This window comes from Somniosus microcephalus, chromosome 7 (genome assembly GCF_052327205.1).
Source record: "Somniosus microcephalus isolate GS21.2 chromosome 7, FLI_Smic_1.0, whole genome shotgun sequence".
Classification (NCBI taxonomy): Eukaryota; Metazoa; Chordata; class Chondrichthyes; order Squaliformes; family Somniosidae; genus Somniosus; species Somniosus microcephalus.
Genome location: NC_140993.1, coordinates 54,851,995 through 54,874,627, shown reverse-complemented (window position 1 = coordinate 54,874,627; position 22,633 = coordinate 54,851,995). Strand labels below are relative to the sequence as shown.

The 22,633-nt window shown below is 49.2% G+C and overlaps 1 protein-coding gene across 2 annotated transcripts in view; it reads right to left on the bottom strand.

Moving 5' to 3' along the window:
• Positions 1-22,633, bottom strand: part of zfat (zinc finger and AT hook domain containing) — a 209,263-nt gene that overhangs the window by 38,278 nt on the left and 148,352 nt on the right. For both annotated transcript variants that reach the window (XM_085992470.1, XM_085992468.1), the window contains exons 11-12: positions 10,496-10,584; positions 5,354-5,492 (exon numbers count right to left, since the gene is read on the bottom strand). In XM_085992470.1, coding sequence (XP_085848596.1) covers positions 5,354-5,492; positions 10,496-10,584 — 228 coding nt within the window. The remainder of the gene's footprint in view (positions 1-5,353; positions 5,493-10,495; positions 10,585-22,633) is intronic.

Below are 22,633 nucleotides of genomic sequence, written 5' to 3'. Positions count from 1 at the left end.
GGGCAGCTGGTTCAATATCGCCCGTTTACACAGAATCGTCCAAAGTCAAAATGACCCCCACAAGGCCAGCAAACAAGCAGTTTCATCAAATGTGTTTGGTTAACCTGGCCTAAATGCAGCTCGGGAAAATGCTTTGGGATGTCCTGAGGTTGCGAAAGGCGCTATATAAATGCAAGTTCTTTTTTCTTTCTGTAGGTGTTCAGTCACTAACACACAACATTCCTGTTAAACTGTGGGCTGTGCAGCAACTGGAGGTCCTGCACATGCCGCTCACCGGCATTTCAAGTACCTCTGCCCCTATTTTTTCACATGGCACCTGTTGATTCTGCCATTCCCATTTACATCTCTTCTAGACTTATCTTTTGTTTCTTTACTTGTCCCATTACCATCTCCTTCTGTTTTGTACTATCATACTTTTTGTCATTTAATCTCTCCTGTCTTCCACCCTATCACAGACCTTCCCTTTTGTTCTTTCCTCCCCTTCCCCCTTTCCCTGCCCCTGCTTAAAATCTGTTACATTTCTAAATGTTTCCAGTTCTGACATAAGGTCATCGACCTGAAACGTTAACTCTGTTTCTCTCTCCATAGATGCTGCCTGACCTGCTGAGTATTTCCAGCATTTTCTGTTTTCATTTTATATTATAAAAGCTTCATTGATGACTCAGTGGATAAATGGACCATTCCGTGTGGTATTAAGCCATACAACTAGTCCCAACATTCTTGTGTTAGGGCCTCGGAATGTCCTCATTACCAACAAGAACCCCTTAACTTCCTTAAGCTTTCCTCATAACCTAGATTCCTGACATCGTCACCATGTTGCAATCTCTGAAGAGCAAGAACATCTTTCCTATGGTATTGTGACTGCACACTACAATCCAGATGGGTAATAGCATTGAATAACAATACACCGTCTTCTGATTTGTATAATATGTTTTATAATGGGAGGTTTAATGTAGAGTTTTTTTCGATCATGCTTTAGTGCAAAAGAGACAGAGAAGTTACCATAGATGTATACAGCACAGGAGGGCAGGTGGCCCATTGCGTCTATGTCAGGTCTTTGGTAGAGCAACCTTAAAATGAATTCCATTGCCCTGATAACCCTGTAACTTCATCTTCAAGGAAACAGAAGTGGCAGATCCAGGGAGTAAGAGAGTAAAAAGCAGAACAACAAATGCTGTAAATCTGAAATAGAAACAGAAAATGACAGAAATGCACAGCAGGGTGCTCACATCTGAAGGAGAAGCTATTAGCACTTCAAATGCACAGCAGGATGATCGCATCTAAGAGAAATCATTAGCACTTCAGAAAGGTCCCTTTTCTCAGAGCTCATCAGATCCAAGCACTAAAGCAGGTTTTGTTACTGTTGGTATTTCCAGTAGTTTTCCATGCCAAGTGGTTGTTATTCATGTGTGAGTTTAGGCAATGAGTGTTTGTAGACTATTAGACCACTGGTGAGTGGAAGGTATCACAGCAGAGTCTGATCCTGTCTTCATCAGATGGCACACTTCCAACAAAGGTCGTTAGATAGCTATCCTTAATTGGAAACAGTGCCTTTAATGTAGAAAAAGATGCTTCACAGAGTCAAAGAGAGCACTATTAGGAAGGGTGACCAAAAATCTTGATCAAGGAGCTGGGTTTTAAAGGAGGAGAGGTAGAGAGGTTTAGGAAGGCATAGCCACCAATGGTGGGGCAAAGGGCACAAGAAGCCAGAGTCAGAGGAATGGGGAGTTCTGGAGGAGCTGCAGGACTGAAGAACGTACAGAGATAGGGAGGGGCGAAGTCATGATGAGATTTTTAAATTTGAGGTATTCGGGGAACTGGGAGCCAATGTAGATCGGAGTAATGGGTGAGTAGAACTTGGTGTGGGATAGAATACAGGCAACAGAGTTTTCGAATAGCTTAAGTTTTTCAAGGGTAGAGGATGGGAGGCCGGCCAGGTGAGCATGGAAGTTACTGGAAGTGGCAAAAGTATGGATAAGGATTTCAGCAGCAGATGAGGTGAGGCAGAGTGGAGGTGGGCGATATTACAGAGGTGGAAATAGGCAGCCTTTGTGTTGGCGAGGATATGGGGTCAAAGTCAGCTCAGGGCTGAATTGGATGCCGAGTTTGTGAACAGTCTGGTTCAGCCTGAGACACTAGCAGGGGAGGGGGATGGAATCAGTGGCAAGGGTGCATGCAGAGTTTGTAGCAGGGGCCAAAGATGATGGCTTTGGTCTTACCAATGTTTAGCTGGAGGAAATTGAAGCTCATCCAAGAGTGAATGTCAGAGAAGCAGTTGGACAACACAGAGGCAGTGAGGGGTTGAGACACATGGAGGAGAGGTACATCTGGCATATATTGCCACCCTACCCCCACCCACTACTATAGCAGTTTGCATTTACACAGCACTCTACACGTGCAGGAAGGTGTCTCATAGCACTTAATATTAGGAGGACGAAACTGTGAATGCTGAGCAGGAGGGGAAAGGAGAAAAAATTAGAGGACTTTATTGGCTGAGTATGTGGCCATCAATGGTCGAGTGGAGGGAGTGAGGAGAATTTCCTGATGTTGGAGGAACGGAGGGTGCATCTGAGAGACCATGGAGGGACTTTAAAGTGAGGATGAGAATTTTGAAGTCAACTTTCTGGGGCACGGAGAGGCCAAACAAAGTAATATTTAAGGTACAGATGCTTTGTGAAAGTGTTTGCACGGAGGGTCCATACTTGAAACATTAACAGGTTTGTTCTTTCCACAAATAGTGACTGACCTGCTGAGTGTTTCTAGCATTTTCTATTTTAGTTTTGGATTTCTAACATCTGTAGCTTTTTTCTTTTACGACAATACAAAGAGTAACATGTTAATCAGCTGAACCATACCTTTATATAGCACCTCGCATCTGAAAGAACTGATAAGGCACCACATAAAATGTTCCAGATAGTGAATTAGCTCTGGAGTAAAATATGGCAGCTGTTTTTCACATGGCAAGATGCCGCCAACAGCAATGAGATGAATGTTTATGGTGTAGGTTGAGGGAGGAACATTGGCCAGGACACCATGTTCTTCAAAAATTGGTATGGGATTTAATAGCCATTTGAATCACCCAAGCTGAGGCCTTGATTTAACATCGCACCCAAAGGTTTGTATGTCCACCAATACAGCACTACCCAAGTTGTGCACTGGTGTGTCAGCCTAGATGATGGAGTCCACAACATCTAACTCAGATGTAGGAAGGCTACAAACTAAGGATCCCAGGTGAAGGATCACAGCAATAGATCATGAAGAGACAATGGGGTAGAAATTCATCTTGGGCGGTAGCACAAAGTGGGCGGTACCGCATCGGCTGGCTGTTATATACCCACTTGACATTCAGTTCCTCTTTGCACTACTGGCCAAGTCAAATTTCTACCTCAATATTGTAGGATGCTTTCAGATGTAGAAGGACAGAGACAAGGGGCTGAATTTTCCATGGTGGTAGCGGGCACGATCAGTAGCAGGTCGGGAGGGTAAGTTGTTTTTTTGACAGCGGGTACAGAACTCGCTCCCACGCATCTTTCCCACAGGTGCATCTGTCAGCGTAGAGCCAACCTGACCTGCAGCGGCAGGGGACCCAATTGAAATCATTCTGAAGTACTTTAAGGGCACTTAAGAGTCTTTTTCCCTCCTACTTTGAAATTTCCCTGCATGGCCACAGGATTCACACAGCTCGGGAACCACATCTGTCAACCTGAAGTGTGAGTTCCGTGGCCATTGCCCCAGCTGATTACTTGACAGCATGGGAAACAAACCAAAATAAAAACATGTTGATTACATCAGCTAACAGTTTGATGGAGATTCCGTGCTACTGGTAAATGTTAATTTTTCACTGGCCATTCTCGGCTGTTGCCTTCCAACGCAACAGTAATTGCAGTTAATTGATCTGCATTATAAAAAAATGACATATACCATTTAAATAAAATTGTGTGTTGTTTCTAGTCAGGCTTTTCTCACAGTATATTGTCCAGTTACACATTAAATCAAGTCATCAACCGTAACAATTTCATTCCATCGCTCATTCCACTGGTTCAATTTGCTTTCAGTTCCTGAATATGACGACAGGAAACTTTGGTTTATCCGGAGGTTAACTGCCCGGAATGCTCAAGCCACCGGCAAAAATCAGGAGCCGTTTCGTTCGTTTTTTTTTTCTTCTTTTCGTTGCTTTTTTTTCCTTTCGTTGCTTTTTTTTTCCACCAGTCAGGCTCTGCAAGGTCTCGCTGAAGCTGTTGCTAAGCTACAGAGACGCTTGCAAGGTACGGCCGACTGTTTAGAAGCTGTTGCTAAGCAACAGGGCTTGTTGCCAGATACGGAGCTCAAAATCTCCGTATGTTTCAACATTAGCGCTGGTTTGTCCGGCACTTTTGATGGGATGGCAACAGCTCGGTCCCGTCGGTGCCGGATAGCACAAAGTTTCCTGTAATTTAATTTTTCAGTCTGAGGCTTTAGCGTGAATTTCTGCGGTGGTTCTCTCACTTGTCCATTGTCAACTTCAACGGAAGAGCTACAGAAATCCCAGAAACACATTGTAAGCACCACTTACACTGTTTGTCAGGGATTCCGTAGCTGTTCCGCTGAACTTGCACAAAATTGTAAATCCACCCCTTTACAATTACATTTAAAATCTGCTTAATTTTATGTATTACCTATACACACACACCTTTTATTTGTACCAGTTACTGATAAAAAAAGTCTATAGATTTGTGACTAAAGCACCAATGACTTCACAATTAATGTACTTTTTAAATTATGTTCTTGGTCGTATTTGTAGATGGAGTCATATTACTTAATGATAATTTTATTTATAAATTTCTTTGTCACTCATAACTTTTATTATATGATTGTACAGTAAAGATTCAACACCCACCATGTTAGATTGAACTTAAAATTTAATGTGGCCATCGTCCTTTTAAGGATCCTGGCTTAACGTGCGTCATGAGGGATGTCACCAGACCCGCTCCATCTAATTGGGCCGGGTAACGCGCTGGGCGGGCTCAGTAGGCCCCATTAAGGTAAGTTTATTCTGGACAGCGGGATGGAGCCAGTGGCGGGGTCGGGACACGCCACCGATACCGGCTGCACAGGTCCCACCGAGGTAAGGAAAATTCTGGCCAAGGAAATAGAGAATCCAACTGGAGACCCTGAGAAATGCAAGATGATCAGAATGGCCAGAAGGACCAACCAGGAACAGGGATATTCCTGGATGCTATGAGAGGGAGGTTTTAAAGAACTGATGGTGAGAATGAATTGGCACACTGAAAAATTATTTTCACTACAAAATGTATTTCAGTAATCTACGCTACTGTAAGGTGCATATTTTATTTCAAAGCAAAGCTCTTGATACCTTGTTGCGTCACACTCTCCTGAGCTAGCACACCAGTCCCAGCATTGACATATTCATCATTGGGGTGTTTCTTGTGGTAATGCCTCTTCAATGATCCAGCCATGTTACAGGAATAGTGGCACAGCGCACATCGAAAAGGCTGAAGTGAATAAGGAGAGCATTACTAGTAACAGCAACTACACCAGTAACAGGGATAATAGCAACATCTACACCAACAACAGATAGCAGCAACATCTACACCAACAACAGATAGCAGCAACATCTACACCAACAACAGATAGCAGCAACATCTACACCAACAACAGATAGCAGCAACATCTACACCAACAACAGATAGCAGTAACATCTACACCAACAACAGATAGCAGCAACATCTACAACAACAGATAGCAGCAACATCTACACCAACAGATAGCAGTAACATCTACACCAACAACAGATAGCAGTAACATCTACACCAACAACAGATAGCAGCAACATCTACACCAACAGAGAGCAGCAACATCTACACCAAAACAGATAGCAGCAACATCTACACCAACAACAGATAGCAGTAACATCTACACCAACAGATAGCAGCAACATCTACACCAACAGATACCAGTAACATCTACACCAACAACAGATAGCAGTAACATCTACACCAACAACAGATAGCAGCAACATCTACACCAACAACAGATAGCAGCAACATCTACACCAACAGATAGCAGCAACATCTACACCAACAACAGATACCAGTAACATCTACACCAACAACAGATAGCAGCAACATCTACACCAACAACAGATAGCAGCAACATCTACACCAAAACAGATAGCAGCAACATCTACACCAACAACATCTGTACCAACAACAGGGATAATCATAGAATCATAGAAATTTACAGCACAGAAGGAGGCCATTCAACCAATCGTGTCTGTGCCGGCCGAAAAAGAGCTATCCAACCTAATCCCACTTACCAGGTCTTAGTCCGTAGCCTTGTAGGTTGCAGCACTTCAAGTGCAGATCCAAGTACTTTTTAAATGTGATGAGCGTTTCTGCCTCTGCCACCCTTTCAGGCAGTGAGTTCCAGACCCCTACCACCCTCTGCGTGAAACAAGTTCTCCTCAACTCTCCTATAATCCTTCTACCAATTACCTTAAATCTATGCCCCCTGCTTATTGACCTGCTAGGGGAAATAGGTCCTTCGTATCCACTCTATCTAGGCTGCTCATAATTTTATACATCTCAATCAAGTCTCCCCTCAGCCTCTGCTCTTCCAAAGAAAACAACAGCCTTTCCAATCTTTCCTCATAGCTAAAATTATCTGGTCCTGGCAACAGCCTCGTAAATCTCCTCTGTACCCTCTCTAGTGCAATTATATCCTTCCTGTAATGTGGTGACCAGAACTGCACGCAGTACTCTAGCAGTTCAAGCATAACCTCCCTGCTCTTTCCTTTATTAGCCGAGGCATAGAATGTAAGTATGCCTTCTTAACCACCTTATCTATCTGTCCTGCTACCTTCAGGGATCTGTGGACATGCACGCCAAAGTCACTCTGCTTCTCTACACTTCTCAGTATCCTACCATTTATTGTGTATTCCCTTGTCTTGTTAGCCTTCCCCAAAACAGTAATATCTACACCGACAACAGGGATAGCAGTAGCAACCGCAAAAAAGCTGAACAAAAGCTGCATCAAGAACCCCAACAGTTGCAACAACAATCAGAAAGCAACCACATCCCAAGCACAATAACTAGCAGCCACAATAATAGCTATAAAAGTAATTCTACCGAGGCCGCCATCAGCAAAAGCAAGTGCACCAGTACCCACAATAGAAATAGCCACCCCACCAGCGACTCCAACAGGAACAGTCAAATCACCAAGAAATACAGGAAACTTTGTGCTATCCGGCACCGACGGGACCGAGCTGTTGCCGTCCCATCAAAACTGCCGGACAAACCAGCGCGAATGTTGAAACATACGAAGATTTTGAGCTCTGTATCTGGCAACAAACCCTGTTGCTTAGCAACAGCTTCTAAACAGTCAGCCGTACCTTGCAAGCGTCTCTGTAGCTTAGCAACAGCTTCAGCGAGACCTTGCAGAGCCTGACTGGTGAAAAAAAAGCAATGAAAAGAAAAAAAACCTAACGAAACGGCTCCTGATTTTTGCCGGTGGCTCGAGCATTCCGGACAGTTAACCTCCGGATAAACCAAAGTTTCCTGTATGATGGCAAAAGCTATCAGACTAGGGACCAGAGCACTAACAGCAACTAAGCAATACTGCAATCTGTACCAGTCCAATGGCAGCAGAATCAGCAAGAACATCAAGCAATAAGGCAAATGACTTGGTCCACCCAATGTGGGTGCCCTGTGGCTTGATGCAGCATAATGCAAACATACTGCACCTATCTAGTGCCTGGACACAGGGAGGGAGGAAAATCAGGTCCCTAGTCTTCAACCTCTCTCTCTGCCCCTCCAAACTATTTATTTTATCAATACTAGTGCTTTTCTGGACTTTGTTCTCTCGTTCCTTTTACATTACAAATATGGCATGCTACATGCTGTTCCTCCTCTCCGAATCCTCACTGCATTGACATCAAGGGGTAAAAATTCATCTGGGCCTGATTTTGGGCCCAGAATTGGTGCTGTGCAACTGGAGCGAGCCCAAGGAGGAATGAGGCTGGCACAAAATTAGGCCATAGGCCTCATTTCAGTAAGTTTGGTGAGCTTATGACACCTGCCGTCTCGCCAGAGGCTAGCTCGCCCATCTTGCAAAATGAATTTTGGTCTGCTTGCCTTCAGGTAAGTGGTCCCCGAAATTGGGCCATGTTATGCCCATTTTACATCTCTAAAACAGGTGCAACAAGATACAATTTCTATTCCCTATTCCCAAGTGTTTCCTGTTCTAATTCATTAGACTCACAGGGGGAGAAATTCATTATAGCCCCGTTTGGGGCACTAAAACTTTGGAAGCAGAAAACTTATCGCCAGACGCTAATGATGAGAGGCTCCCGCGAAATTCAGTTGTAGCACTCCAAGAGGAAAGTGCTACGCTAAATCAAGCGCTACCACTTCCCTTAGAGCACTAAAGGGAGTAAGAGGGGCGGTATCTGCAGAGCGCTGATCAATGTTCCGTGCAGCATTGCCAGATTCGCAGGCTCCTTCCCTCCCTTAAAGGGACGGGCCAATGCTCACAGCAGTTAAAGGTAAGGCTGGGGATGGGTCGGCGATGGCACCCACGATCCGCGAGGAGCAGCCCCAGAGTGCAGGGCTGATCAATAGTGGCAATGAAAAATTTTAAAAAACAGCACAAAGGGGCGAGAATTTTTTTTTTGGCCTACCTGACCACCAATCCCCTTAATTACTGCTCAAGTGGCCAGCCGACGTCACAACGCCTCCTGCAGCTGCTGTTGCTGACACCCGGAAAAGCTACAGGGGGCGGAAGCAAATTTAGGATCCAGGGCGGTAACGGGGCAATGCGCATTGGATGACATCACGATCTCCGGGGCGCAGGAGATCGTGGCAGTACGTTTTACTGCCAGCGCTACCTCCCCATTGCATTTTGCTGGAGTTGTTTCTTTTGCTGTGCCTGGTCGGTAAGTCGTTAGCGCCCCGTTACCGCCCCCCAGAGGTGCAAAAGAGGCCAATTTCTAGCCCACAGAATCATAGAATGGTTACAGCATAGAAGGAGGCCATTCGGCCCCTCGAGACGTGCCAGCTCTCTGCAAGAGCACTTCAGCTAGTCCCACTCCCTGCCCTTTCCCCGTACCCCTGCAAATTTTTTTCCTTCAGGTACTTATCCAATTCCTTTTTGAAAACCACGATTGAGTCTGCCTCCACCACCCTTTCAGGCAGTGCATTCCAGATCCTAACCACTCGCCGCATAAAGTTTTTCCTCATGTTGCCTTTGGTTCTTTTGCCAATCACCTTAAATCTGTGTCCTCTGGTTCTCGACCCTTCCGCCAATGGGAACAGTTTCTCTTTATCTACTCTGTCTAGACCAATCATGATTTTGAACACCTCTATCAAATCTCCTCTCAACCTTCTCTGCTCCAAGGAGAACAACCCCAGCTTCTCTAGTCTATCCACGTAGCTGAAGCCCCTCAACCCTGGAACCATTCTCGTAAATTTTTTCTGCACCCTCTCTAAGGCCTTCACATCCTTCCTAAAGTGTGGTGCCCAGAATTGGACACAATACTACAGTTGAGGCCAAACTAATGTTTTATACAGGTTCATCATAACTTCCTTGCTTTTGTACTCTATGCCTCTGTTTATAAAGCCCAGGATCCTGTATGATTTTTTTAACCACTTTCTCAACCGGCCCTGCAATAATTTGTGCACATATACCCCCAGGTCTCTCTGCTCATGCACCCCTATTCTTTCCTAAAAACGCAAAATCATAAAAGTCCTTACATCCCTCAGTCTCTCCTTCCTCCTATGTTATTTTAACTGAGGTTTGGCATCACCTAACCACGACTTCCTGATTGATCAGGTTTTGTCATTTACTTTTTTCAACCTTGGGTGTGTCCTGCATTATTGGACTTGATTCCTGGTTTCTGCCAACAGTAACAGCAATCACAACATCAAGGGTAACAGCAACAAGTGCGAGTTTACTGAGAGTACCGCCCTACCTTCACAGGAAGTATGGCTCACACCCTATTGTTAATCCACTTTAGTTGAGGACCATAAACCAATGTTTTGCTTCAGAGTTACTCTCAGGAACGATGCTCTACCGAGGAGCAATGGGTTATGGGTCTGCGCCACTGTGATCTCCTGATTTCAATCATGCCATTGTGAGCAGTTGCCAAGGAGTAATGGGGTTTCCCGCAGGAAGAGAAAGCACTCTTTGACTTGCTTCATGGAAACGGGAAAGCATTCCTTTTCAGAGGGAGCAGTACTCAATCCCAGCTCAGTCAACATTTCATAGCTGGCGAGATTGCCCAACCATCAATCATGATACAATATACATTCTCATTCACAATATTCTTGACAAGTCACCAATACGACTGCCCATTAACCATCACTGTCTAACTCTCACTGGTAATGAGTCTACATCCGCACTGATAACATTGTCTAGGGTCACTGGAAATACTGCCAAACTATCACTGGTCATATAGTAAATGTCTCATAAGAATTTATTCTAGGCAAATAATTCTTGCCTTGAAGGCAGCATGCTGCTCCATATGTCGAAGGAGGTTTGGCTTTTGTGCGGCGGTGTAGTCACACACTGTACATTTAAATTGTTTACCTGCAGGACAAGAAAACAAGTAGCGTGAGGAAGGAAAGAACATAATCAATAATTTATGCAGGCAAAATGCCACTCAGAAAATTGCTTGCAATTGATGCTTGTCTTCTCATCAATGAAATTTTTTTTTTTTTAATTAAATGAACACAGAACCAAGTGAAGTGAATCTTTATAAAGGTTCTCAGCTCTGGCCAAGCAGACAAAAATGATTTGAATTAAACATTCATTATTTGAAACAAATAGTTACACATCTGAGGCACAGAGCGCAACCACAGGTCACAACGTGAACTGCATGCTTCGTGAACAGAGCGGGAAGTTAAGAATTTGGAGAGAGTAGGACTCTCTAGTAAGTAACTAACTGAAATTTAGTTTAACAATTAGAATTTAACTTAGAACTTTAAAAACTATAAAGGAAACTGCAAGTTAGTCAACAGTTAAGTCAATCAGCTGTAAGTGATTGCCTGAATAGGGGGTAATTACCGTGAGCTGGGAAAACTGATCCTATCCAACAGGCACAATGTACTTGCTGCCTGTGATGATAAGAATAAAGACAGTCGGAAGCACAGCCGAAATGCTGACCATAGCACCTTGGAACAGGAGGCTGTCCAAAGGGAGGAGGGTGTGGGGGGAGCCTAATGTAGTAGTTGTAGGGGATTCAATAATTAGGGGGACAGATAGCATCCTTTTGTAAGCAGGATCGAGAGTCCCACATGGTATGTTGCCTACCTGGTGCCAGGGTGAGGGACATCTCAAGCTGACGTGAAAGGACATTGGACAGGGAGTGGGAGGATCCAGTTGTTGTGGTCCATGTTGGGACCAACAACATAGTAAAGAATAGGCAAGAAGTCCTGTTTGGAGAGTACCGGGAGCTAAATTAAAAAACAGGACCTCAAGGGTATAATCTCTGGATTATTACCCGAGCCATGTGCAAATTGGATGGGAAGGAACTGTACCACTGTAATGGGCTCCACCTGAACTGGTCTGGGACCAGGGATGAAAAGATGAATGGGCTGATACAAGTACAGTACTTTAAACTAGTAAAGGGGGAAGGGGGGGGGGGGAAAGAGGAGAGAGGCAGGGGGGGGGGGGGGAAGTGTTCAGGTGGAAAAGGTAGTATATAAATAATAGTTTGAAAAGAAACGAAAGGGAGTGAGTAGAGTAATAGTCAGCAAATTGTGCTTTAGGCACAAAAGGGAAAAATATATATAAAGTAATTAAATCAGGATTTAGAAATAAGGAATGCATGAGAAAAACAACATTAGAGCAGGAGGACAGGTTAGGGTGTGTGGCCCAAATAAACCTTTATACAAATGCACGGAGTATAAGGATAAAACAGAATGAATGGCAGGCGCAAATTCAACTTAGAGGGTACAAAATGATAGCCATTACTGAGACATGGCTGCATGACGGTCAGGACTGGGAACTGAATATACCTGGTTATAAGATCTACCGGAAGGACAGGGAAATGGGGAGGAGTAGCCTTAGTGGTAATTAAGGATGAAATTACTTTAATGATAAGCAAAGCTATAACAAGAGGTAAGCAGGCAGAAGAGACTTTATGGGTAGAATTAAGAAATAGGAAAGGATTTAAGACTGTAGTGGGTGTATAGGCCCCCTGGTAGCAGCTGTGAAGTGGCAGAACGTATAAATCCAGAGAGAAGCATACAGCAAAGGCAGAGTGGTTTTAATTGGGGGGGGGGGGGGGGGGGGGGGAAGAAGAGGACTTAAACTTTCATGTGGTTTTAATTGGGGGGGGGGGGAAAGAGGACTTAAACTTTCATATAGATTGGGATAAGCAGAATAGTTCATGTCAGAAAAGTAGCAAATTTCTTGAGTGTGTTCAGGATAGCTTTCTGCAACAGTATGTCCTAGAACCAACAAGAGGGCAGGCTATATTAGATTTAATAATCAGTAATGAGCCAAATTTAGTCAACAGCCTAATGGTGCATGAACATTTATCTAATAGCGATCATAATCTGTGTTCAATATTGTGTTTGAAAGGGAGAAACGAGAAACAGCTACCGAGGGCTGAATTTTAATTTGGAAGTGGGTGTGGTTCGGAGAGGAGGGTTGTCAATTTCCATATGCTAATTACTCAATTAGAGATATATTGCCACACTGTTTTCAGTTTAATGTTGGGTCCACGGGTTTCCTGTAACTTGCCAGTGAAACCACAGTAGCAATTGAGGGGTCTGAAGCAATCTCAGTTAAAGATGCCAATAAATACTCAGTACTCACAACTGCTTTCTTACTTGTTAGTGGGAAAGGGTTTGTTCACAGTACTTTTATAGAGAGATTACCTTGTACAATTGAGAGGATACTTTCTACACTTTGGATGTTTGCTTTATCACATCAGGATCGGTGCCATTTATGCTGCCTTAAATTGGACATCAGATGAGGACCAAGGTCACCAGCAACAGCACCCACAGGAGGCTGCTGCTCACAGACCTGTAGTTGCACAGCAGAGAGGTGACCAGCAGAGAGATGCAGGAGGCACTAGCCACGAAACGGTCTACAGGAAGAAACTCCGTTTCCTGGACATGTCTGAACACCAGTGTCTCAGTGTCACGCCAGATGGTGGTAGACATCTGCAGCCTCCTAGAAAAAGACCTGCTGCCTGCTAGATCTGGTGGCCACGTGTTACCAGTGACTGTCAAAGCCACCACCGCCCTCAACATTTTTGCCTCCGGATCCTTCCAGGGCTCTGCCACAGGCATATGCCGGATCTCCCAGTTGGCCGCCCACAAATGCAAGAGAGGTGACTGACGGGTTGTTTGCCAGGGCTAGCAATTACGTCAACTTTGCCACTGATGATGCCAGTCACCAATCGACTGCACACACGGCACCCACAGAACAACCAGGAGTACTCGTCAATCGCTAGGGCTTCCACTCCATCAATGTGCAGCTGGTGTGCAACCACAAAAAGACGTTTATGCAGGTGTGCGGAAGATTCTCGGGCAGCTGTCATGATGCTTTTGTCCTGCAGCCGTCCAAGCTCCCTGATCTCTTCGGGCCTAGAAGCAGACTTAGGGGGTGGCTGCTAGGCGACAAGGGCCTGCAAATGTGGCTCAGGACACCCATCTGAAACCCCAACACTGAAGCCCAACAGCGCTATAATGAATGCCATATCACCAGCAGATGTGGAATTGAACAGGCCATCGGCATACTGAAGATGCGCTTCAGGTGCCTGGACAGATCCGGAGGCGCTCTTCAGTACGCACCAGCCAGAATTGTCGTGGTTTGCTGTGCTCTGCACAACATTGTGTAACAGCGAGACTTGGACCTGCAGGAGGAACGAGGCGAAAAGCTCAGATCCTCCTCAGACGATTTGGAGGGGGAGTAGGAAGAAGAGGAGGAGGAGGGTGATGAGGGCAATGCACCCCCAGCTGCTCACACTGCTGCCTGGGATGCCCTTATTAATGCAAGGTTCACTTGGGTTGCACCAGTGAACCCATGATGTCATCAGAAAACGCAACAGCAATGCTTCGCGCTCTCCACCCCCCTCCCCCATGCCACAAAGCCGTCCTGCAACCAACCAACCACCCCTTGAACATCGTCCCCCTACCCTCCCATTGGTCCCCATTAATTCATGTCTTCACGTTCATCATCAAACAAGTTAGGCCACTTACCACCACAGCACCCAAGAATGGACAAGACGGGAAAGTGGTAAAAAAAAAACATTTATGTGAGCTAAATAAAGAACAAAACTTATCAAAAGAATGTTTTCTCAGACACCCATGTGTATACCCTTGTACAACTACAACTCTTCCTTTTTCTGTTACTCCTAACTGTGCAGCCTGTGTGGCTTCAGCAGAGGTAGAGGCAGGCTGCTCAGATCTCTGCGCCGACTGCTGAAATGCACTTGGCAGACAACCTCTGGATTTTGGAGCCCGTGAGGACCCCGCCAAAGACTGCTCCACCTGTATCTGTGCAGGGGCAGACTTGGCCATCGGGAGACGAGGCAGCATGTGGGCTACTGACTGAGAGGTGGGCTATGTGTGGGAGGTGGAAACGCTTTGAGTGGAGTCCCCACTTCCATGACCGCTTTCGTCATCATCCCTCTCATGACTCAGCCGCAGGTCACTGCTACCACTGTGCTGAAGAACACTTTGGTGCAGATCAGTGTGGCCTTGTAAGGCCAAGGTATCTGTCAACCTATTTAAGGTGGTCGACATTTTGGCATCCAGAGTCCGTACGGTGGTGCTGAAGGCGTGCATGGACTCACTTGATTGGAGCATATGCTGGTCCATGGTGCTGGCCACACTATCCATGGAAGAAGACATCATCTCAATGGTCTGTGACATCACCCCCCTCATGCTTGAGGTAGACTCCTCCACTCTCACTGCAATCGTGGTGATTCCACTTTGAAGGCCTGTCAGTGCATCGCACATTGCCTGCTGCTGCTGCTGATTCTCCTCTTCATCGATTGTCCCCGAAGTACAGCATGTGTGCAGCTGAGCGGACCTTGGAGTGGGCTGTGCCCTCTGACGCGAAATCCCCACTGTTATCCCTGTTTCCACCATCTGCTCTTGCTCACTTGTGAAGTGTGAGTCACCAGGTGAAAACCTGTCTTACTGGTCCCATTGAAGTGTGAGTATCTGAGCTGGTGCATGGTCTAAATGAGTCCTGTGACCGTACACCCTCAGAAGGACTCAGCTCCTCGAAGGACTTGTCATCTTCCACGTCCACTGATTCGTGCTGCACACGTGAAGGCCCTGTGGGAGATCACAGAATCACAGAAACCCCACAGTGCAGATAGAGGCCATTTCGGCCCATCGAGCCTGCACCGACACATATCCCACCCTATCCCTGTAACCCCACGTATTTAATCCCCCTAACACTAAGGGTCAATTTATCATAGCCAATCAACCTAACCTGCACATCTTTGGACTGTGGGAGGAAACCGGAGCACCCGGAGTAAACCCACGCAAACACGGGGAGAATGTGCAAACTCCACACAGACAGTCGCCCGAGGCCGGATTCGAACCCGGGTCCCTGGCGCTGTGAGGCAACAGTGCTAACCACTATGCCACCGTGCTGATAAAAGACATGAATTAGTCCTGGCAAGGTAAGAATAAGTTGCAAGTTATCATTATGAAGATGATCATATTTCACTCGCTGTTGAAATCAAGTCAACATGACCGAGAGCCGTGTAACATGTGGGTGGCTTTTATTTAATTATGTCACCAGGTAGCTGGGAGCTCCACGTCTCATCAACGGCCAAGGACGCCGAAACTCCACTGATCTCCAGTGCCTCCTTCTCTGCGCTTGTCAGTTGCGAGATGTTTGTAAAGCCCCCTCCGGTTCTCTCCCTCTCCCTGGTGTTCAGTGCTCTCTTCACCTGCAAGGAGGCAAAGAGACGTATGGGTGCGTGTATGTATTCGTCTGATGGATGGAGTGCATTTGGCGAAGGTGACTCTGAGGGAGAGGTATGACATTGCATAAGGATGAGGGTGAGTGGGGGGTGAGTGGGAGTGGTGGACGGATAGATAGGGATGTGAGGAAGTGCCTAGAAAGTGAAGGATGGGTGCACCTGCAAGGTAAGTGGTGTGAGGAGTGATGTGATGGAGTAGGCTTGACCAGTCAGAGTTAGGGGGTGGGGTGATGCGTACAGCAGGATGTAGGTGAATGTGCCACTGTACTTGCCTTTCCTGACCTGCTTAGGTCACTAAAGTGCTTTCTGCACCACACTCCTGCTGCTGGCCTCCACCATTACGTCCAACCACACCCACTTGGTGTCAGCTACAGATTACTTCCTCCTGTTCGTTGGAAACAGTATCTCTCTCCGACTTCTCACAGCCCCCAGCAGCACATCCAGGGAGGCGTCACTGAAACGAGGAGCAGCCTTTGCTTCGGGTGTACTTTAATGCCTTTATTCACTGGGAAACAGTATGTTATGACAACTTCCATTTCACAAATATGTGTATCTAGGAATCTCATAAGGAATCACATGGATTGAGATAAGGGATAAGAAGGGATGGATCATGCTAATAGGGGTATTCTACAGACCCACTAATGGTGGAAGAGAAGTGGAGGAAGAAATCTATGAAATGAGTAATAGGCATAGAATAGTAATCACGGGAGATTTCAACTACCCTTAAATAAACTGGCAAGAAGTAGGTAAAGGGGAAAAGGGGATGGAGTTTTTACAGTGTGTTCAGGACTTCTTTCTTACCCCATACATAAGAAACCCAACAAGAAAGCAATCACTGTTGGATCTAGTAATGGGACATGAACCAGTGCAGATAAGAGAAGTAAGCATAGGGGAACGTCTAGGCAATAGTGATCACAACATAATGAGGTTTAAAATAGCGATTGAGAAAGACATAAATAAGACAAAGACCAAAGTAATAGGCTGGAAAAAAGAGACCACACCTGGAGTATTGTGTACAGTTTTGGTCTCCTTACCCAAGGAAGGATATACTTGCCATAGAGGGAGTGCAACGAAGGTTCACCAGACTGGTTCCTGGGATGAGGGGATTGTCCTAGGAGGAGAGATTGAGTAGACTAGGCCTATATTCTCTAGAGTTTAGAAGAATGAGAGGTGATCTCATTGAAGCATACAAAATTCTTACAGGACTCGACAAGGTAGATGCAGGGAGGATGTTTCCCCTGGCTGGGGAGTCAAGAACCAGGGGCCACAGTCTCAGAATAAGGGGTCAGCCTGAGATAAAGAGAAATTTCTTCACTCAGAGGATGGTGAATCTTTGGAATTCTCTACCCCAGAGGGCTGTGGAGGCTCAGTCGTTAAGTATATTCAAGACAGAGATTGATAGATTGTTGAATATTAAGGGAATCAAGGGATATGGGGATAGTGCAGGAAAGTGGAGTTGAGGTAGAAGATCTGCCATGATCTTATTGAATGATGGAGCAGGCTCGAAGGGCCAAATGGCCAACTCCTGCTCCTATTTCTTATGTTCTAACTCTCCACACTACTCAATATATTACTGTATAAAGTATTATTTGAAGAGGTGTCATGCAGCCAGCATTCTAATATAGGTTCCTCTTCCGTTACTGTTGGCAACCCCCAAAAAACCAGCCACAGTTCAAAATCCTTCTGAAGAAACCTGCACCTCACAGCACCCAGCATCACACACTTCACCTGTCACCAGCACCAGTACAGGTGCATCCCTCGGCTGGGGATTTAGATAGTGAGCTTGAGAAGGGAGCATCAGATGAAGAGCCAAGCAACAATAAGGAGGAGCAAGTTTCTTCCACAGTTGCAAATCTTAGGGATTCTGACTTCATGACCCTGTTAAAAAAAGGTTACAGATCCCACTTCTGACATTTGGTCCTTTCAATCTCAGGTAGAAGCAGATTCAATAGTAAATTTCAAAATGGAGTTGGATAAATAACTGAAGGGAAAAGAATTACAAGGCTATGGGAAGAGATGGGAAATGGGAATAATTGGATAGCTCTGCCAATGAGCTGGCTGAGGCACGATGGGCCGAATGGCCTCCTTCTGTGCTGTATCATTCTAAAAAGCTAATTTTGAGGGAATGAGAATGGAACTTGGGACTACGGAAGGTAAACTGGAAAAAATTTGACAGAGCTAGAGCAACAGTGGGAAATTAAAAAAAAATATTCAATAGAGTTCAGAGAAATATATTCCTCTGAAAAACAAGAACAAACTACCCAATAATGAAACACCAAAGGATAAAGAGATGAGGTGAAAATTGAAAAAGGCATACATTACGTATATTAGACAATAAAAGGAGATGATGATGAAATGGAATAGAGAGAGGTTAGGAAAGAAGTCAAAAAAAATTAGGAAAAAAAAAGGAACTACAAAATTAAATTGTCAAGGAATATAAAAAGTAATAGTAAAATATTCTACAAACACATAAATAACAAAATAAATGTCAGGATGGGGATAGGGCCACTAAGGGATGCACAAGGTAATCTCGCAGGTAATGACAGCGAAATGGCAGAAATATTGACCAGTTACTTTGCCTCAGTATTTACCAGAGACTGATAAGATGGGCATGACATTAGAGGAGATCAAAAAAGATAACACAATATTTAAGATAGAAAGGGAGAAGATAATTGATAAACTAATCAAACTTAGAGAGGATAAAACACCTGGTCCAGATGATTGCATCTGCGCACATTAAAAGAGGTTAGAGATAGCAGAGGCACTATTACATATATATAAAAAATCATTAGAAAAGGGAATAGTGCCAGAGGACTGGCGGGCAGCTAATGTAATTCCTATGTTTAAAAGCAATATAGAACAAGTCCAGGGAACTACAGACGAGTTAGCTTAATGTCGGTGGTAGGAAAGATAATGGAATGTTTACTCAAAGATGTCAGCATGGATTTCAAAAGGGAAGGTCATGCTTGACCAACCTTTCTGTTACTTCTTCAAAAAAATCAGTAAGTGTAGACAAGGACAAAGTAGTAGGTATAATGGCCCGTATTTTCCGATTGCAGGCCTCCCGCGGGCGGAGGCCTGTGATCTGGAAAAATCTGCGCCCTTACCTGAGGGCTCCTGGGACGCACACGTTTCCACTCCTAGCCTCTCCAAACTCCAAATGCGCAGGGCCCATGTATCCCAGAGGCGCATGTAGTTCACAGCGTCCCTGGGATCACGTGGGCCATGGGGAGCCAATCAAAGAAGGGAATCTCCCTTCATACACTTGACAGGAAGACCTGTCAAATATATGAATGGAGATCACCCCAAAAACATAATAAAACTTTAAATACTTTTCTTTCAATCACATTTTTAAAATGACTTGAAATTACAATAAATTAAAGTTTTTTATGGGGCTAAAAATAAAAATAAACATACCTTTTCTTTGTACTTTTCAACTCTTATCCTGGTAAAAGCGGGCGACGGGGCGGGGGGGGGGGGAGAGAAGCGCGCGCGGGCGACGGGGGAGGAAGAGCGCACGGGCGACGGGGGGGGGGGGGGGCGGGGGGGCAGAGCACGAGCGGACGACGGTGGGGGGGGGGGGAAAAGAGCGCGTGAGGGCGACCGGGGGGGGGGGGGGGAGGGGAAGAGCACGTGCGGGCGACTGGGGGGTGGAAGAGCACGCGCGGGCGACCGGTGAGAGGGGGGGGGGGAAGAGCGCGCGTTGGCGACTGGGGGGGTGGAAGAGCACGCGGGGGGGACGGGAAGAGCAACGTGCGGGCGACTGGGGGGCGGGGGGAAGAGCGCGCGCGGGCAACGGGGGGGGGAGGGCGTGCGCGCCATCGGGGGGAGGGAAGGGCGCGCGCAGGCGACGAAGGGGGGGAAGGGCGCACGCGGGTGGGAGGAGAGCACGACGGGGCGGAAGGGCGCGGGTGGGGGGAAGAGCGCGAGCGGGGGGGGGGGGGGAAGGCCGGCCGCGACGGGGGAGGGCGCGGTAAGGTCGCGACCGGGGGGGGGGGGGGGGGGGGAGGGTAGGTGCGGGCGCGACGGGAGGGGGGGGGGGGAAGGGCGCACGGGCGCGACGGGGGGGGGGCGGTGGGGGGGAGCGAGCGACTGGGGGGGGAAGCGAGAGAGAGCGACTGGGGGGGGAAGCGAGAGAGAGCGACAGGGGGGGACGAGCGAGAGCGACTGGGGGGGACGAGAGAGAGCGACTGGGGGGGGACGAGAGAGAGCGACTGGGGGGGGACGAGAGAGAGCGACTGGGGGGGGACGAGAGAGAGCGACTGGGGGGGGGACGAGAGAGAGCGACTCGGGGGGACGAGAGAGAGCGACTGGGGGGGACGAGAGAGAGCGACTGGGGGGGACGAGAGAGAGCGACTGGGGGGGACGAGAGAGAGCGACTGGGGGGGACGAGAGAGAGCGACTGGGGGGGACGAGAGAGAGCGACTGGGGGGGACGAGAGAGAGCGACTGGGGGGGGGACGAGAGAGAGCGACTGGGGGGGGACGAGAGAGAGCGACTGGGGGGGACGAGAGAGAGCGACTGGGGGGGACGAGAGAGAGCGACTGGGGGGGACGAGAGAGAGCGACTGGGGGGACGAGAGAGAGCGACTGGGGGGGACGAGAGAGAGCGACTGGGGGGGACGAGAGAGAGCGACTGGGGGGGACGAGAGAGAGCGACTGGGGGGGACGAGAGAGAGCGACTGGGGGGGGGACGAGAGAGAGCGACTGGGGGGGACGAGAGAGAGCGACTGGGGGGACGAGCGAGAGCGACTGGGGGGGACGAGCGAGAGCGACTGGGGGGGACGAGCGAGAGCGACTGGGGGGGACGAGCGAGAGCGACTGGGGGGGACGAGCGAGAGCGACTGGGGGGGGACGAGCGAGAGCGACTGGGGGGACGAGCGAGAGCGACTGGGGGGGACGAGCGAGAGCGACTGGGGGGGACGAGCGAGAGCGACTGGGGGGGACGAGCGAGAGCGACTGGGGGGGACGAGCGAGAGCGACTGGGGGGGGACGAGCGAGAGCGACTGGGGGGGACGAGCGAGAGCGACTGGGGGGGACGAGCGAGAGCGACTGGGGGGACGAGCGAGAGCGACTGGGGGGGACGAGCGAGAGCGACTGGGGGGGACGAGCGAGAGCGACTGGGGGGACGAGCGAGAGCGACTGGGGGGGACGAGCGAGAGCGACTGGGGGGGACGAGCGAGAGCGACTGGGGGGGACGAGCGAGAGCGACTGGGGGGGGACGAGCGAGAGCGACTGGGGGGGACGAGCGAGAGCGACTGGGGGGGACGAGCGAGAGCGACTGGGGGGGACGAGCGAGAGCGACTGGGGGGGACGAGCGAGAGCGACTGGGGGGGACGAGCGAGAGCGACTGGGGGGGACGAGCGAGAGCGACTGGGGGGACGAGCGAGAGCGACTGGGGGGGACGAGCGAGAGCGACTGGGGGGGACGAGCGAGAGCGACTGGGGGGGACGAGCGAGAGCGACTGGGGGGGACGAGCGAGAGCGACTGGGGGGGACGAGCGAGAGCGACTGGGGGGGACGAGCGAGAGCGACTGGGGGGACGAGCGAGAGCGACTGGGGGGGACGAGCGAGAGCGACTGGGGGGGACGAGCGAGAGCGACTGGGGGGGACGAGCGAGAGCGACTGGGGGGACGAGCGAGAGCGACTGGGGGGGACGAGCGAGAGCGACTGGGGGGACGAGCGAGAGCGACTGGGGGGGACGAGCGAGAGCGACTGGGGGGGACGAGCGAGAGCGACTTGGGGGGGACGAGCGAGAGCGACTGGGGGGACGAGCGAGAGCGACTGGGGGGGACGAGCGAGAGCGACTGGGGGGGACGAGCGAGAGCGACTGGGGGGACGAGCGAGAGCGACTGGGGGGGACGAGCGAGAGCGACTGGGGGGGACGAGCGAGAGCGACTGGGGGGGACGAGCGAGAGCGACTGGGGGGGACGAGCGAGAGCGACTGGGGGGGACGAGCGAGAGCGACTGGGGGGGACGAGCGAGAGCGACTGGGGGGGGACGAGCGAGAGCGACTGGGGGGGACGAGCGAGAGCGACTGGGGGGGACGAGCGAGAGCGACTGGGGGGGACGAGCGAGAGCGACTGGGGGGGACGAGCGAGAGCGACTGGGGGGGACGAGCGAGAGCGACTGGGGGGGACGAGCGAGAGCGACTGGGGGGGACGAGCGAGAGCGACTGGGGGGGACGAGCGAGAGCGACTGGGGGGGACGAGCGAGAGCGACTGGGGGGGACGAGCGAGAGCGACTGGGGGGACGAGCGAGAGCGACTGGGGGGGACGAGCGAGAGCGACTGGGGGGGACGAGCGAGAGCGACTGGGGGGGACGAGCGAGAGCGACTGGGGGGGACGAGCGAGAGCGACTGGGGGGACGAGCGAGAGCGACTGGGGGGGACGAGCGAGAGCGACTGGGGGGGACGAGCGAGAGCGACTGGGGGGGACGAGCGAGAGCGACTGGGGGGGACGAGCGAGAGCGACTGGGGGGGACGAGCGAGAGCGACTGGGGGGGACGAGCGAGAGCGACTGGGGGGGGACGAGCGAGAGCGACTGGGGGGGACGAGCGAGAGCGACTGGGGGGGACGAGCAGAGAGCGACTGGGGGGGACGAGCGAGAGCGACTGGGGGGGACGAGCTGAGAGCGACTGGGGGGGACGAGCGAGAGCGACTGGGGGGGACGAGCGAGAGCG